At 50.9% G+C, this 17,610-nt stretch overlaps 1 protein-coding gene across 6 annotated transcripts in view; it reads right to left on the minus strand.

Moving 5' to 3' along the window:
• Window positions 1-1,149: 1,149 nt before the first annotated feature.
• DCUN1D2 (defective in cullin neddylation 1 domain containing 2) overlaps window positions 1,150-17,610 on the minus strand; it is a 31,691-nt gene continuing 15,230 nt past the window's right edge. For 3 of the 6 annotated variants that reach the window (XM_042980619.1, XM_042980634.1, XM_042980624.1), the window contains 4 exons: window positions 15,029-15,159; window positions 5,999-6,081; window positions 4,352-4,448; window positions 1,150-1,324 (listed from right to left, as the gene is read on the minus strand). In XM_042980619.1, coding sequence (XP_042836553.1) covers window positions 1,242-1,324; window positions 4,352-4,448; window positions 5,999-6,081; window positions 15,029-15,159 — 394 coding nt within the window. In that variant the 3' untranslated portion in view covers window positions 1,150-1,241. Of the gene's footprint in view, window positions 3,541-4,044; window positions 4,449-5,998; window positions 6,082-15,028; window positions 15,160-17,610 lie in introns of all 6 variants that reach the window. The other 3 variants (XM_007075275.3, XR_006215521.1, XM_007075278.3) reach the window with 3 other exon arrangements.

The raw sequence follows: 17,610 nt of genomic DNA on the forward strand, positions 1-17,610 counted from the left end.
TTTTCTTGTTTCAAGTCGACAGAATCGTAGCCTGTGAGGCCTTCCCATCTGGCTTCCCTCACTCAGCATAGCGTGCAGTTTCACCCATTACGTGCACGGTTTTAGTTTTTGGGAAACTTTTTGATGCCTGAACGTGTTTGGTAGAGAACTCAGAAAATGCACGGTGCACGGGAGAGAAGCCCCTCTAGCCTCAGCGAGGCGTGTCACGGACCCCTCTCACCTTGCTGTGCTCTCCCATGGCCGGGCTCCAGATGGCAGACGTATTCAGACCCCCCCCCCCCCCCCCCCCCCCCCCCCCCGCCTCGTTTCCGCATTTGGATCCGGATCTCTGGAGACGACGCTGAGGGGTAGGAAGAGGCTGGGGTGCGTGTGAATGTGCAAACTGGGCTCTGGGTTTGGAATCGGGAGTTAAGAAACTGTCCCCTTCGTGGGCCTCACTCCCCCCTTGGCCCCTGGGACCTGGTCACTCACCAGACCAGAGTGGGCCCCATCACACCTGGACTTAAAAAGCACATGTGATAAAAATAACGTTTCTTTCAGTAATAACAAGATACTGAGCTGCACTTGAGCACACAGAGCGTTAACTCAGCACTTGTTACAAAGGAAGCCCTGGAACATAATTCCAGCACAGAGGCCTGGTGGGGGAGGCACACCGGCTCCTTGTCCACACTGCAGCCCTCTATCCAGACAACTGCCCTTCGTGGGTGGAAGTGTCCTTTGGCAGAAACAGCTACTGTTGAGGGCAGAGGAGTTTCCCGGCTCATTTCTCTTGCTGACCCTGAGGCCATGGAAACCTTTCCTGAGGTGGCCAGCAGCTCCCCCACACCATCCCTGCCTTGTCCAGCAGCACTTACTGAGCCTGGGCCGAGCGCCTCCAACCACAGTGTGCCTCCCCCCATGTGGCCTGGAGTGTTGTACTTGGACGACGTGCACGAAGTTCAAGTGAAGCAGTGACGTGAATATATCCCCAAGATGGAGATGGGGTCATGTCTACTCCGGGAGACACAGGTAACACGTCTTTATTCAGCCTGTTCTATTTGGGGGTCTCGTGTATTCTCTGTATATTCCTGGTTTGCATGTCCATGTGTCCTCCCACAGGATTCCCAGCAGCTCAGGGAGATTCTGCCGGTTACAAGAGAGCTACAACTCTTCACACACAAACAACCATATTTATTTAATGCATTATGCGGTCACGAAAAGGAAACTAAATGGCCAAGCTTTGTGTATTGGGGTGCGGCCATCTACGTGAGCAGGCAGGCTGAACATGGGTGGGATGTCCCCAGAGGGGCCGTTTTCCCGCTGGTCCCGTGGCATCCAGCAGCATCTGAGCAATCGAGAATAGAGTTACAAGTGCACCACCACTGCCACACCAGAGAACATATTTTATTTCAACATTTCCAAAGCTCTTAGCACTTTTCATGGCACGCGTGCTTTAAATAAACAGAATGGAAGAAACCGCAATCTTGAAGAGCCTTTGTCCGGCCACTAATGTTCCGTTATTTACTGATGACCAAGTGCACAGAAGCCCCCCCACTCCCACAACTTCGAATCTTAAGAACAAGGTGTTGCAGACCTACAGCCTCCTCCATGAACACTTACACGGCAAGAATCTGCGAAGCCTCGAAGGATGCTTTAAAGCTGTTGATGTTTTTATTACATAAAGTGTATGCTCTCTTAGAACCACAGGCTGGCAGGCAGAGACGGGCCTGTTGACCCTGTGGCAGACGGGGAAGTACAGGCCCAGGAGACACCGCGGGACTCAGTCGTGCATCTGTGTAGGGCCCAACCCAGCCCAGACTCTGGCCTGCAGGCCTCAAGCCCCCTTTCCCACCCGGACAGCCTGCGGCCTCTCTGAATGACTCCTCTTTGGAAGTATAAACAGTTCACACATGGCAAGCACACGAACACCTCCCATGGGCACAGAAGCTTCCTGAAATGCTGAATCCCAATTTTGAAAGTCACATTTTAGGCACACTGCCCATTCACGGAAAGTCCACTGTGAACTTCCTCTCCTGTGAAGTGACCCCAGTTTATCTGTCTCATAAATGGGATTGCAGACAGGGTAGTAGGCACACTTGGGACGTGAAGATCTTTTCAAATATAATGCAGGGTCTGCACAGTGATTTTTAGAACACACAGGAGCTTTCCCAACAGGAGGAACAGGTAACGTCACAGGCTTCACCATCAGACAACACGGCAGAGTCCATGCCTCGCCGGACGGCCTCCTCTCACAGATGGTAATGCGACGGTCACACACTGCAGACGTAAATGAGACGGGGCCTTCCCGTCTGGGCGTCTCGGGTAACGGTGTGTACTGTAGCTTCCGAATGTGCGCAACCACGCAGAGGGCCAGAGGGAACAAACTCACTCCATTTCTGAATCTATAATCCATTGCTCATAAAAGAAATACTTTTCAGGGAAAAATGTCTTTTTAAACGTAATAAAATACTTTTTTTTTTTTTCTAAAGCATACTTTACAAAACTTTTTCGGAAGCTCATTCAAATGACACTGGACAGGACAGACCAGCTGACTTGTAAACAGTACATGATAAAATGTCCCTGGAATCCCATGGTGACGGGTGCTGTCACCATGCAGACTGCAGCATGTCAGGAACCGTGAAAGCACATTCACATGAACATCTACGGGAAATTAAAATAAAAACAGACCCAATAAATCCAGATGCTTGATAATTCAGAAAACAGAAGTCTTGATTTCCCGGCAGTAAGTTTAAAAAGTGTTAGGATCTGTGTCCAGATCCTTTTTAGGACACATTCCTACTAGCTTTGGCCTGCAGAGAAATACAGCGTCCCACCAAGGGCACAGACACTGTTTCACAGGTAGGATTACAACGTGGCTCAGCGGGATCTGTGCGAGCCGTGTGTTCATGCGCCTTCACGGGAGCCGCCGATTCAACCGCACACTCTGCAGATCTGCAAACAGGCTCTGGGTGACTTTTTCACAAATATGATAAAAATCATGTAGAAATTTCCTAAAGCAGCAGCCACAGGACCATCCCCAGACATCCTGAAGCAGCGTCTTCTGAGGAGCTCCTTACGTGTCCACTCAGCCCTTTCTGTGTGCAGGGGGAGGTCAGGCGGGCGCCAGGGCTCCTGGGAGGAGGCACTTGATCTCGGTGTCCGTGCAGCTTCACTCTCTGCCTAGAAAGGGCGGCGCTTACCACCCGTCACGACTGGCCGTGCATATTCTACAAAATCATCTATCAGAACAGGCCACGCTCCTACAGGAAAGCAAACACAGATCTTTAAAAACCAGTCTAGAGCAGTATTTTTATATCCAGAGCATTCTTTCTGCAGTCAATATTTGTGTTTCAGGAGCTCAAGTGAGTCGTCTCACAGCCCATCTCTCTGGAAGGATTGCCGGTGAGATCCATTCCTCTTGCTGTAGCCAGACCCCAGGCCAGCACTGGTGCTCCTGTGCGGACGTGGCCTCTAGCGACCAGGCACTCGGGGCCGGCCAGCTGCAAGGCCTGGGCCCCTGTTCCAGGCAGTCGGGACCAGGCACAGGGCCTTCCACCTGCCCTGCAAAACACTGCACCCTTTTCTCCCTGGGCCGGTTGCCTCTCCAGGCCCAGCCTCCCCACCACCCCCAGGTAGCCCAGACCACCCCAACCCCGCTGGCCAGGAACACACTCACTGTAAACTGCCGGCCCCTCCTCTGCAGACCAGCCACGTCTCGCCACCGCAGCCACACTCCCTGGGCTTCTGTCTATGGTCAACTATTCACGTTTATTAAATGCCCGCTCTGTGCTGAGTGCTGGGGACGCACACAGACATGCAACGCCACAGGTGCCCCAGAGCGGTCGCCTCCAAGCTGGGCGCTGAGGGAGCATGCAGTGGGCAGGCTGAGACTGTGTCCTTCCCTAAAGCGGCACAGTGCCCATGGTGGCGGGCACACAAATGCTCCCTGACTGGCTGTCCTCAAACATCTCAGGGTGGGGACCATGAATATGTGATCATGTTATACCAGCTGGAATCTTCACATGGTAGAATGCCTAGCCTGAGGCGCCACCCAGGATTACGTACCTGGAAGAGCGGCTTCCAAGCCTGTTTGTTCCCACGGCTCTGCCGCAGGGCTCTCTGCACATCCACTTTTGAAATGCTTTAGTTTGTTTAGGGGGTTGTCCTCCTAAATTAAACTAAATACGAAGCCCTATTTTTCTCGTGTGGTTGACAAGACATAAAAAGAGGGTAATACTGTCATCACCACCACCCCCACTGCACTGAGGGGCGGGGTCCAGAGGCAGCTGGAGAAGGTCACCACCGTCCTGCCCCCAGCAGTCTGCACATCAGCATTTCTGGACATCATCTGAAGCACTACAACTTCCCGTACCTTCTTCATCATAGTTAGACATATCATCTGCAATCATATTTCCAAAATCTAGCAGAAGGTTCCAAGTGTCCCTTGGGATTGATCTTTTGTGATGTTCCTAATACACGAGAGAAAAAAACCCACCAGACTTAAGAAACAGACGTGACCCTTGGGCATCCCAGCGGCCTCGTTACTTCAGCACACACCGCGATGGGGAACCGGCACCATCACATGTGGTCAGAAGTAATGACAGTGTTCTGGGTATGGTAGGAGCTACGTGAGGCCAATGTGCAAATACACAAAAGCAGACTTGTTTAAAAACAGAATAAACATTTAAAATAGAGATTATAATCTGTTTCACTCCAATACAAGGGCAATGCTTTAAAGCTCCACCTAACGCCCAGCCAATTGGCATACGGTGCGGGACACCCGGCCTGTGGCACACAGATACATGTACTTCTCTGCACGCCAGGTGGGTCCTGCAGTGGGATGGGCCATTTTTCAGATTTCAGGTACGCCACACGCGTGGACAACACGCATCTGTGCTGTGACTCTCAGCGGGCGGAGGGGCGCTGGCTCCGCCCCCTCCCCCCCCCCCCCCCCCCTCCCCTTCGGGCATAGAGCTCCACACCCACACCCGCCTCTGCACTCGTGTGGCAGAGGCGAGTATATTCACAGATGACCCAGAAGCCACCCAACCACATGTGGACTTCTGCGGCCTTCCTTGCATACCCCGCCTGTCGTCCCGGCCTCAATTAACCTGTTTCCACTGTGCTGTGGGAGCCTTCGTCCACACTGAGAGTCTAGGCTTTTGTCCGCTCTCAGGCCTAGGGCTCTGTGCTCGTCCCCAACGTGCTGCTGTCCCCACGGTGCCGTCTCTGGGCACATGAGCAGGGTCCCTGGGGAACGCCTGCACTCGAGGGCACTGGCCACAAAACTAGTGAGTGGCAGAGCGGACTAAACGTGACGCAGGCTGTGAACCTGCACATCGGCTTCCCCATGCTGCTTTGAGGAGGACCCCACACACGGCCCCCAGCGGGAAGACGGTCCTCAGCCAGGCCTCACACATTCGCAGAGGAGTCCACGCGGGAGATGTGGGCACGTTGCCATCACGTGACTGTCTGCTCTGGAGGGGACCCTGGTGCTCCACACGCTTCAAACAGCGACGCCTCTCTCCCTTCCCCCAGGCCGGGGGCTCCCCCACCGAGGAGGCCCCTCCAGGTCAGAGACTCTCCTGAGGGAAGCCCAGCGAAACCCTCCTTTTTCCTGCTCAGTTAGCATCATAAACCACATCTTAAAGCGTAGCAGACTGTGGACAAGCTGGACAACAGGATACAACCCGCAGTCTGGAGCCCGTATGAGCTCACAGGACGTGTGTCACTGCTGCTTCGGGAAGCCTAGAGCCAGGTAGTTGGAGTTCTGCAGACAAGGGGAGGCATGCGAGTCATCTGAAACCCCAGCCTGAGAGTCCCGCGGGGCTGCCGGGAGCCCTTCTGAATCCAGCCTTGGGTAGCCCTGCCCGTTCCTCGTGGTGGTGAAGCCCGCGGCCGCTCACCAACTGCCTGGCAGCCACGGTACAGAACCCCCCGGTCAGATAACACGGGCAGCCACACAATGTGCTGACCCCTCACACTGGGCACACACAGCAAGAAGCAGAAGGACACTTACCAATAAAAAGCTGTTCCAAAGATCTAAAAATTTAAACCTTCCAGATAACACTAAATTCCAGTATGCAACAGCCATTTCTAAATCTGGCAAAAAGAGAGAAAGAGCAGTTAATAAATCCCAATTTCTTTTTCCACTGCACAAAATGTGACCACTTCTTAGCGCACTGGTAATCACTTAGTAAAACTCAGCACTCTTACTGAAGAGTAAGACGAGGCCCACCCCTTACAGAACGTTCCTGATATTGTGAGTGATCTAATCTTCTAACTTGGGGGAAATCTCTTTAAGTGGTCTGTGCCTTGTTATTCAGACAACGTACACAACTGTCCCTTAATTAACATCAGTCTGTAAGACTCCCATTTCTGTATACACCAGGCTTTCTTCAAACCTCACTGATGCAACCTGGATACTGTTCTCGCACATCAGGTAGTGTCAGAACATGCTGAACTGCAAGTTAAACAACCAGTCTTGATGGAAGGGAGGCAGTGTTTTCCCAGTGGGCGGGAAGAGTCCAGCTCGGAGGGAAGCCACACGAGATGCCCGGGACCCCTCCAAATTTCTCAGGGTGCAGTCAGGACACAGCAGCCCAGGGAGGGTGCTTCCATTGACTCGCAGATATTCCCTGCCTAGGCCGGCTGCTGATCACAGCCCATGTCCTCCATTTTCCGGGCCCAGAAGGCAGCGGTTGTGTAGTCGTGTCCTGAAGCTTCTACACAGACCTACGCACCACGGAGCTGTAGGACTGCATGAGAATACCATCCTAAGCCAGAATTTCTGAAATGAGGATTCATTCTTTGCTTGCTCTAAGTTTACTATCTATTTCTCCTTGCATGCTGGATCCAGCAAGTAAACTAAGAGGCTGAGCTGAGTTTCCTTGTTAAAATTGACAGCTTTTAATGGTGTGCTTTAATCCCAAGTGCTCACCACTCAGAAAATAAAAGAACAGTTAGAATAGAACGATTTCCTAATTACACGTTTATATATGTATGTCAGGATAAACTCATGTGAAAAGCAGGCAAATAAATATTTAAGGTAACAGATTCTTTTAAATGTAAAATGCCCAAACAACCACTTTTCAGAAAATTTTCATCTAAATCTTAGTTGGTCCTATTTGGACAAAAGTGATTAAGGTAGAGCTGTAGGGGGGCCTGGCTGGCTCAGTCAGCAGAGCCTGCGACTTCTGATCTCAAGGTCGTGAGATCTTAAATTACTTCAATGATTATGTAAATAAACAAAACTTTTAAAAAAGTAGTGCTATGACTTGAGATTTCTAGGAAAGAGCATTACTAAAACTGGATAAGCAAAGCAAGGTACAAGTAGCACCAAATTTAAATAAATCGCCTACATTCCCTGTGTTAACAGGCCGTTACAGACTTTCTGTCCTAAATACCCTGGAGTCTTACTCAGAAAGAGCTGGGCAGGAAGCTTCGAGGACTGCCCACGTGGACGGCTCGCTAACCCTCGCAGCGCCTGCACTCTAACACTGACACGAGCGGCCTGTCTCACTAAGTCTACATCCTTGTGACTTAGGAAGAGCGTTAACTGAGATCTGCCCTCAACTCAGCTCAATGGTGAGACAAGTCCCACATTGAGAAATGGGGGTGAACCTGGGGAGGAAAGAGAAGTAACGTCGTATGGCAGACATTTAACCTGGGTCCTATCTTAGTCTGGTCCTGGAAACCTTTCTTAAAAGTTCCTGATTCACACATTCGTGACCAAAAGTGAAGGAACACATATTCATATGCAGTGTTATGTATGTAAAAATGTTTACTATCACCCTAATCGGATCCACTTGCAAAATAACAACACTAGAAAACCTCAAAATGACAGAACGTAGAGCTGGAAGCAAGGACAAGAGTGACCCCAGCAGCCGTGAGAAGATTATGACAGCTACTGCTTCCCACTAACCTCTGAGAAGTCTTCTTTCCTGAGCAAGAAAATGTTTAGAGGAAATGGTTACTCTTTAAAATTTGTTTCTGATTTAGATTTACATAATGAAAATGTCCCTTCTGTCAAAGAAGGCTTTGGGTGCAGATATAAAAATTAGCTAATTATCGTGAAACTTTACTTCCTCAAAAATCAAGATTTCTCAAAGCCAACTGATTCCAGACTCTATCCTAAGCTTCTTACATGAAAACAAAAAGTCAAATAACTTTAATTACCTTCTTTATTAGAGTGACCATCAGGTAAGGACAGGCTAACAGAACATAAAACAACCCACACAATTCTAACACATACACATAAATAGACACAAACTTGAAGAAAACAAAGAATAAATCTCTCTTTTCTTGATCAACCTTTTTGACTGGTATCCACACTTTTTCTCGGAACTATAGAGCACCTCTATCAACCTCTTTAATTTATATTTAATCCTTCTGAAGACACAACACGTAAGACACTCTGGAAACTGGAACATCAATTGTTCCGCTTTGAGTACATAGGCATAAAATTATTCATCTGGCTTTATTATTTTTTAAGCCCTCAAAACCCTGGTAAAACGAGAGGACTGCACTGAATGGCCTGCACAGGCTCATGTCCTCATGAGGCTGTCACTGGGCCCTGCAGCAAACCTCCAGGAAGGACGGACACACGGACACACACACACACACACACACACACACACACACACGGGCTTCCTACTGCAAACAGCCTCCAAAACACGAGTCTCTGGAATATTCATGGAGAAAGAAAGACCTTTTTAAACTTTAATCGGGGACTTAGACTCTAATTGACAACATCCTGGAAACCACTTGGAATTACAAGTGCACTTGGGTGTGGACTTCCGGCGGAAGGAAGTGGGCTGGAGGAGAGCAGTGCCCCACCCCGGCCCCACCCCCATAGCGCCCCTGCCCCACACTATGGCCAGGTACCCCCAAACCCAACGCAGGCAGCACCCCACCACCTCTGCGCCCCCACCCGGCTCCACTCCTGCGAAGGCAGGAAACAGGTCAAGCTGGAACAAAAGAGGGCCTGGCTGAGCCCTGCCTAAATCCCAGACACCAAGGATCGTGAAGAATATACAATGACTGTTGCCTGAAGCCACTGAGTTTTAAGGTACTTTGCTATAAAGTGGGTCTGGGGAACAATCTGAGAATCCGCAGTCCTGACAAGCTCCCAAGTGACACCAAGTTGCTGGTCTGCAGACCGTGCATTGCAAGGACTTGAGGTCAAACCTAACTCAGTGCTAGAGGTGGACAGGGAAGGCGGCTCTTAGATCAAGAGAAGAATCACCTGGGACCTAAGTCCCCTTGGGCGGAGGAAGGGGGATCACAGGACGGGGCAGAGGCCATAGACGCTGATGAGCTCTTTCCCCCAAGACAGACTTGATTTGGGGGAGAGCATGCCTGGAGCACTGGTCCCAGAGGCCAGCGCCCAGGCATCGCCAGTAACAATCACTGGGCTGTAGAGAAAGGAAAGGAATCTGGAGGGTGTCCGAGGCAGGACGATCCTCAGACACTGATTCAACAATTTGAGGCCAGAAGAAAGCGGGAGGGCACAGTTAAGACCTTCTGCCCAGAAGACCTGCTCACTCCAGCACACAGGGTGGGACCTCCCTGTGGACCCACAGGGAGGGAGGCCACCCTGCTTCCCGTCCAGCGGCACCCAGTAGAGTGTTGGGCACACACGCAGGCTGCTGTTCCCACACAGCACAGAACCTTCCCAGAAATTCCCAGGACTCTTACTGCTGCCACAAGAGAGGAAACACCATTGTCTTACAGAACACTGAAGATCTGTAGTCTGGAATTTGAGAACCACTAGCATGAAGCTGTGTTTCTGAACAATCTAGAAACAGTGGCTGAATCGGTATGAATGAGCACTGCTACTGACTGGATCATGGTCCTGAAACGGCTTTCTCCGGGACCAGAAACCAGGGCTCCCTGGATGAGTGTTGGGTCCCAGGTCTGGGGCTGGTAACATGCGGCTTCCAGCAGCCTGTCCTGCCAGACAGGCAGGCAACAGCCAAACACTCCTGGGTCACATCAAAGGGATGTGGGTGCCGACCAGAAGAGGATTCCCTGGCCACAGGCAGGGCGATTATCCCTGAGCTTCAAAAAGGGTCAGAACTGCAGTCCACTGGACCCTTCACATGTGATTCAACCCATGAGTTCACAATGATATGAAAGAAATAAACGCTAATGGGCCCTTTTCAAAGGATGGTAGGGGGACGGTACGCTGTCCTGACATCTGATAAAGGCACAGAAACAAGTGTTCACCCCACCGGAGCTGGACCACACCGCTGGGTGCTGAGGCACCACCTCCTAGGATTATTCCACATAACACGTGGAACGAAATGATGGAGTTGGAGCGACACCCCACATCGCCGTCAGGTTGATGGAGGTGGGCAGTGAGCTGCAGGGACCGCAGCTGGCGTCCCAAACAGAGGACAGCCAGAGTCGCCGTCTGATCCAAGACAGCCCTCAACAGTGACGGTCTCCCTGAAGGCCGGGACCTTCACGTCACCATGTGTGGTCCAGCGGCTCTGTGTGCCATGACGCACCTGACCTGCCACCTTACGGGGTGTCACGGAGCTAATGATGTTTTACACATTTTTCTTAGTTGTCTTAACAGAATTAAAGTAATAACACCACTTATACCGTGAAGTAAACGAGAGGCTGGCACCCTTGCCCTCCCACAGGCTTGTCCCCGAGGGTCACTGCACGCCTCAGAAGCCGCCCTTCTGCGCCACGCTGCCTCCCCTGGCAGCCACTAACCCCGCCACAGGGGAAACGGCAGTTAGGGTGGCATTCCTCCAGGTATTTGTCATTCCTGAAACAAAAACGTCTGTGCGCTGCAATAGATCAGACAAAAATAGAGCCGAAGTTGAAAGTGTGGTCAGGTGCTAGGCCCACAGAGGGTGCGAGGCAGGGGGTGAGGAGGTGAACTCATCTACTGTGTCACAGAGAGAGCAAAATCCAAGGGCTGATGTCATCAAGACGGCACCACACACAAGGCAAGACGATGCTCTGACCCACCACCCATTACAGTGACCTTTACCAAAGTCAGACCATGTCCCACCTAAGGTGACACTCAAGCCTTAGAGTCTGGTGGGCCTGACCACCAGGTCCCACATCTCCAGGGCATGCCATGGCAGCCTCCTGAGAGCAAGAGAGCTTTTCCTGTCCACACACAGGAGCCACTGATGGGGCACGTCACTTGACATATGGCACCAACCAGAGGAAGCAATCCTACGTGAGGAATCACCATGATTTTGGTCAACATTTGGTACTTTTAAAAAAATGAGGTGAAGGGGGGCACCTGGGTGGCTCAGTCAGTTAAGCGTCTGACTCTTGACTTCAGCTCAGGTTATATATGATCTCATGGTTTGTGAGATTGAGCCCTATGTTGGGTGCTGAGCTGACAGTGTGGACCCTGCTTGGGATTCTGTCTCTCTCTGCCCCTCCCCTGCTCATGCTCGCTCTATCAAAATAAATAAACATAAAAATAAATAAATAAAACTGACACTGTAGTTCACAAATCTGAAAATAAATAAAAAATAAAAAATGAGGGGCGCCTGGGTGGCTCAGTCGGTTCAGCATCCAACTTCGGCTCAGGTCATGATCTCACAGTTAGTGAGTTTGAGCCCTGCATTGGGCTCTGTGCTGACAGCTCAGAGCCTGTAGCCTGCTTCCGATTCTGTGTCTCCCTCTCTCTCTGCCCCAACCCCACTTGCGCGCTCTGTCTCTCCCTCTCAAAAATGAATAAACATTAAAAACATTTTTTTTTAATTAAAAAAAACGAGGTGAAAGCATTTGTGCAAAAACAGAACTGAATATTTTAGGAGTTTGCAAATTGTGATAGATTTTGCTCACACAGCAAAATCTTGTTCATACAGTATGAAACAAGAATATTGAGACTGAACGACACAAACTTCACGATGTGGGTCCACTGGGGAGCTCCTGGGCCCAGGGCCCATGTGAAGGTGGGTCCCAAGTGTCCTGAGAGCATGCAGGTCACAGAACAGGGCAGGGCAGAGGCAAGCACGGCAACCAGGAGGGGACAGTGGAGCCAAGACGGACTTGATCCTTCGAGGCTTGTCCGACCTTCACCACTCGGGTCCCTGGGAGTGATCTCCACCCATGTCAGGCAGTCCGCCAGGACGTGTGAACGCAGGGCACAGGAGAGGAGGGGCCCTAAACCTGCCATCGTGGCCTGTCCGCACACCACTGACATGCACTCCATCCCTCAGCCTGTTTCCCTGTTTACAAAACGTGGGCAAGACTACGCGTGGGCAGATGAAAGCACCTGTCTGCCACACGACAGGTGCTTAATAAATGCTAGTTTCCACCTTTCTTTCTGGTCATGAGATAAAACATAAGAGCAGCCGCCTACGGCAGAAGCCACACTGGGTGAGGAGGCCGGGCTTGCACCTAGATGTCTGGATAGGGGGCAATGGGGGAGCAGGGGGAGGCACTGGCGTGTCCATGACCAGCTGTCCCAGCACCGCACTCTACCCCTCACCAGTCAGCAATGCTGTAAGCACTCTGATTTTCCCGGGAACAAAACACCACGAGCGCAGCTCTCCACTCTGCACCAACATGACCAGAATCACCCTAAATTCTAATGCAGCCGGGGTCCCACTGCCAGTATCTCAATCTCACCTCCTGGCACCCCTGTGGGGACACCCGGGAAGCTTGTCTCCAGGAGAGGCAGCACCTGGCCGGCAATCACAGCCTGATGTGCTCAAAATGCTCCCAGGGAGGTTCAGGCGGTAGTGGAGGCCACCCGGCTCCTCCTTCCCTCAGTCGGTTGACCAAGCACGGGCTGGTCCCTTCAAGGGGGTGAGGACAGACACAACCCAGCAGGCCTGGCGTCCACTCGCTCTTCCACTGCCCATGCTCCACTGTCCCTAACCAGCTCCTGCTTAGGCGGCAGGATCCCTCACCAATGGCAGGCCATCTTTCTTCCCATGGCCCCGGCTCTCCGACGCACGACAAGGTGGGGACCGTGCAAAGCCTCCACTGCCAGAGGTGGCTCGCTGCTGCCCCTTTACCCAACGGCAGGCCTGTCTGCTCACCCATTTCCTGGAACAGGAGAAAATACATCCTTAATTTTCCTGGCGGCTCTCCCACTGCCACCTTCCCAAAGTTTTGGCAGAACTGTTCAAGTGAGCTCCTGAACGGGGCTCACACGGAGGCCCTTTCTCAGCTCCCAGGGTGGCAGGAGCATGATCCTCGAGGTGGCACACAGGGTGAGAAAGCCATTCACAAGGCCAACTAGCCTGGAGACAGAGGGAATCTGATGAGAGACTCATCACAGTGCAAGGTACCAAGAGTAAAAGTGAACAACCACAGCACTGGAGAAAAACAAGTAAAAAGAAGAAAACCATCTCTGCCATGGGAACAAGCATAGTGCTTATGAAAGATGGCCCCCACCCCCTGCTCTGAGATAGGAGGGCCCAGTCCCTGACACACTCCCATGGGAGAACCCAGCCCCTGTACCCCCCTCCCATGGGAGGGGCCCAGCCCCCACACCCCCTCTGCTTTGGGACAGGAGGGCCCAGCCCCTGCACCCCCCATGGGAGAGCCCAGCCCCCGCAACCCCCTCTTCCAGGACAGAAAGGCCCAGCCCCCGCACCTCCCCTATGGGAGAGCCCAGTCCCTGCACCTCCCCTCCATGGGAGAGCCCAGCCCCCGCACCCCCCCCTCCTCTGGGACAGGAGGGCCCAGGCCCTGACACCCCCTATGGGAGAGCCCAGTCCCTGCACCTCCCCTCCATGGGAGAGCCCAGCCCCCGCGCCCCCCCCCTCCTCTGGGACAGGAGGGCCCAGCCCCAGACACCCTCCATGGTAGAGCCTAGTCCCCACACCCCCCCCCATGGGAAGGCCCATCCCCTGACACCCCCTATGGGAGAGCCCGGTCCCTGCACCTCCCCCCACCATGGGAGAGCCCAGCCCCTGCACCCTCCCCTCCTCTGGGACAGGAGGGCCCAGGCCCTGACACCCCCTATGGGAGAGCCCAGTCCCTGCACCTCTCCCCACCATGGGAGAGACCAGCCCCCACACACCCCTCTTCTGGGTCAGGAGGGCCCAGCCCCCACCCGCCCCCACCCCCACCCCCTGCCATGGGAGAGCCCAGCCCCTGAACCATCCCACCCGCCATGGGAGAGTCCAGCGCCTCAATCTGCGCCTGCATTTGACCTGCCAAGAGGAGTAAGAGACAGAGGGGAGAAGAATGTTCACTGCTCACACACCTACAGACATGCACAGGTGAAATCAGCCCCCGAAATCAATTGTTTGCAGTGGATTTTTCTATCTGTGAATTTTCAAGCCCATTTTGGTTTCCTTCCTAAAATTGGTTATTTTATAATATTGCTTTTTAAGTGTAAGAACTCTTCTTTGAAACATATTCTTGTTTAATCCCTAAAGACCATGTCAGTCCCCCTCTAAACTTGTAAAACATTTTACTGAACTAAACATGTCTGTTACATTAAACAAATAAATTATATAGCATTTAGGGGGAAAAAGAAATGAAAATAAGCAGAATAAAACCCTCAGAGAAACCAAACTCACACTAAAAAGTTAAGAATTTTCCAAACAAATTTATATTATAGCAAAACTATATAACTCTGAAATAAACACTAAGATGTAACCCAAGGCACGTCAGAATTGTTTTCAAGTAAGGTAACTTTAAATCTCCAGACCAGGACAGGATTAATGTCCCCTGGCCGGTCCCCACATTACCATCTGCTGGACCACATACCTGGCTGATACAAACATTCTGATTGTCGGTATCAATTGCTGACTTCTCTAACCCATTAGTCAACTGTTATTAGTATGACAGAATGCGGAGCATTTGCAAGTTACTTTACGTTTTGGAGTTTAAATATTTAAGGCCGGAAGTGGTGACTGACTAGGGGCTGAGCGCAAGTGCAGGTGGTACCAGGTGGCCCGCATGGCCGTGGCACGCCCAGTGGTCAGAAGGCACCAAGGCAGGAACAGGGACCCTGTCGCATCAGGACTGTCACCTGGCAGGTCCTGCCCACTTTTAGTCTCATGAAGATGTGGCTTCTTACGAATCTGGATTTTATACTCACCTAAACCCTTCTGCCCGGGGTTCTTAGCAAAGGTGAAGGTAAACTGATAAAAATCCTTAAACTTCGCTGTGTCCTTCAGTTCCTGCTCCAGCCTCGGCAGAAGGGCCCTCAGCTTCTCCGTGCTGTCACACCTGCCGAGAGACAGTGCTGTTGTGGCGGGACAAGTGCCTGCCCAGCCTGGCCGCTCCCTGTGGCCTGCAGGCCCCCTTCTCTAGCTAAAAGGATTCCGGTGCTCCAGAACGGATGGTGGTGGTGGCGGCACGGCGCCGTGAAGACGCCAAAACCAGACTTGTGGACTTTGAATGGGCGAATTCTGGCCCTGGGGTTGCCTCCTTATGGCCAGGCTCGTCCACATAGGACAAAACACAACTCCACTGCTCGAGAGTCGGGCTTTCCGGGCGCGGGGTGGGGGTGGGGGGGAAGGGGCAAGTGGGTGAAGGGATGGCACACACTACTGTGATGAGCACGGAGGAACGCACAGAACTGCTAAGTCTGTGCACTTAGCATAGCGCTAAGACTGTGCACCTGACACTAGCATAGCGCTACATTAATTACGCTGGAATTTAAAACATACATTTGCTGAAAATGAATTAAAACATTGATCTTCCTCCAAAAAGTCAACCTCCTTTAAGAATATTAAAAAGCCTTAAAAGCAGAAATCTTTGTCTTTTTTATTTTTAAATGTCTTTTTAATTTTGACAACCCAGCAAGAAGATCGTAACAGCCCTTGCTTCACCAATGCCGCAGCAGAGCCCTAGGGCTTGGGAGCGAGCAGGGGAAGCCCTGCCTCAGTGGCCACCTGCGCGGTGACACAGAGGAGAGGCGTACAGCTCCAGGGACCCACACCAAGGCTGGCGTGCTCCCCACCTCAGGCCTCTTCTCTATGGGGCCACTCCGTGCCCTCCTGTGTGCCTGCATCACTCCAAGCAAGCACTCCCTGATGGTCAGTTGCCCCATTTTTGAACTTTGTAAATGGGAGCGCATGTCTGGCTTTTGTGTCTGGCTTTCTGTGTTGACGCTGTGTCTGCAGGTTCACTTGTGCTGGCGTGTAGCTCACATTGAGTCATTTTCATTACCATGTAGCATTCCACTGTATTCATACTTTATGATTTATATGTTCTGCCAATGAGAAATCCTCTGGCTATCTCTAGTTTTCTGGTAACAAAGGTTGTTAAGAACATTTCTATACATGCATCCAGGCACACAAGTAAATGTGTTAGGTTAGGCACAAGACCAAGTGGGCCAGCTGGGTCACTGAATCTCCAGTGTTGTGATATCAAACTGTTTCCTAAAGAGACTGCCCCATGTCAACCCCCTGCCAGCAGTATACGAGAGTTCCTGTTCCTCCTGTTTTCAGTGATACACACAACTGTGTCTTATTTTAGCCATTCCACAGATTAAGTTCATCGTAATTTAACCTGTACTTCCTCAGTGAACAACATTGCACACCTTGTATTTTGACTGGCTATTTGGAGATGCTCTTTTGTGAAGTGCCAGTTCAAGTCTCCTGCCCGTTTTCAATTAGGTATCTTTTTCTTATTGTTTTGCAGGCTTTCTTTATGTATGAACGACATAAGCTTTGGTCAGCTAAGCAGTCTACCCCAATGTGGACTGCATTTTCCCTTCTTGATGATCGGAATTCTTATTTTTAGTATAATACACTGCCAGTCTTCTTCACGGTGTTTTTTATAAAATTTTTTAAATGTTTATTTTTGAGAGAGAGAGAGAGAGAGAGAGACAGAGAGAGCATGTGAGTGGGGGAGGAGAGAGAGAGAGAGAGAGAGTGCACACAAGCAGGGGAGGGGAAAAGAGAGACAGGGAGACACAGAAGCTGAAGCAGGCTCCAGGCTCCAAGCTGTCAGCACAGAGCCCAATGCAGGACTCGAACTCAGGAACCATGAGATCATGACCTAAGCCAAAGTCAGAGGCCTGACTGAGTCACCCAGGTGCCACAGGTTTGTGGTTTTTTGGTTTTTTTTTTAATGTGTTCAAACTTCCCCCACTGCATGGTCATAAAGATATTCTCCTACATGATTTTTCTAGAGGCGTCTGGCTTTTGCCTTTAGCCTTTCACACGGACATCTACGATCCACTTGGAACTGATTTTTTATGTACGTTGTGAGGTAAGGGTCAAGGTAAGTTCTTCTCCATGTGCCAATTCTCCCAGAACCATTTACTGAAAAGATGTCCTTTCTTCACGTCTCTGAAGGCTGCCTTTGCCATAAATCAAATGTACCTTAACACATGGGTTTGTTTCTTGGCTCCCATTCTGTTCCACTGGTCTACTGATCTCAGTAGTAGTGCCAAGTAGTCTTAATTACTGTAGCTTGAAAAATCCTAATATCTGAGAGAACAGATCTTCCCCTTTTGTTTTTTAAGAACTTTTGGCTGTTCTTGACTGTGCATTTTCATATAAATTTTAAATCCATTTGTCAAACTACACATATATAAAAACTACTACTTACTGTGGTTTTGATTGAGATCACATTAAATACGTAAATTTAGGGACAAAATACTGACTGTTCCAACCTATAATGAGGTTTATGTCTCTACTCAGGCTTCTTGCCTCTTCTTAAGTTATT

Source organism: Panthera tigris, chromosome A1 (genome assembly GCF_018350195.1).
Source record: "Panthera tigris isolate Pti1 chromosome A1, P.tigris_Pti1_mat1.1, whole genome shotgun sequence".
In the NCBI taxonomy this organism is placed as follows: domain Eukaryota; kingdom Metazoa; phylum Chordata; class Mammalia; order Carnivora; family Felidae; genus Panthera; species Panthera tigris.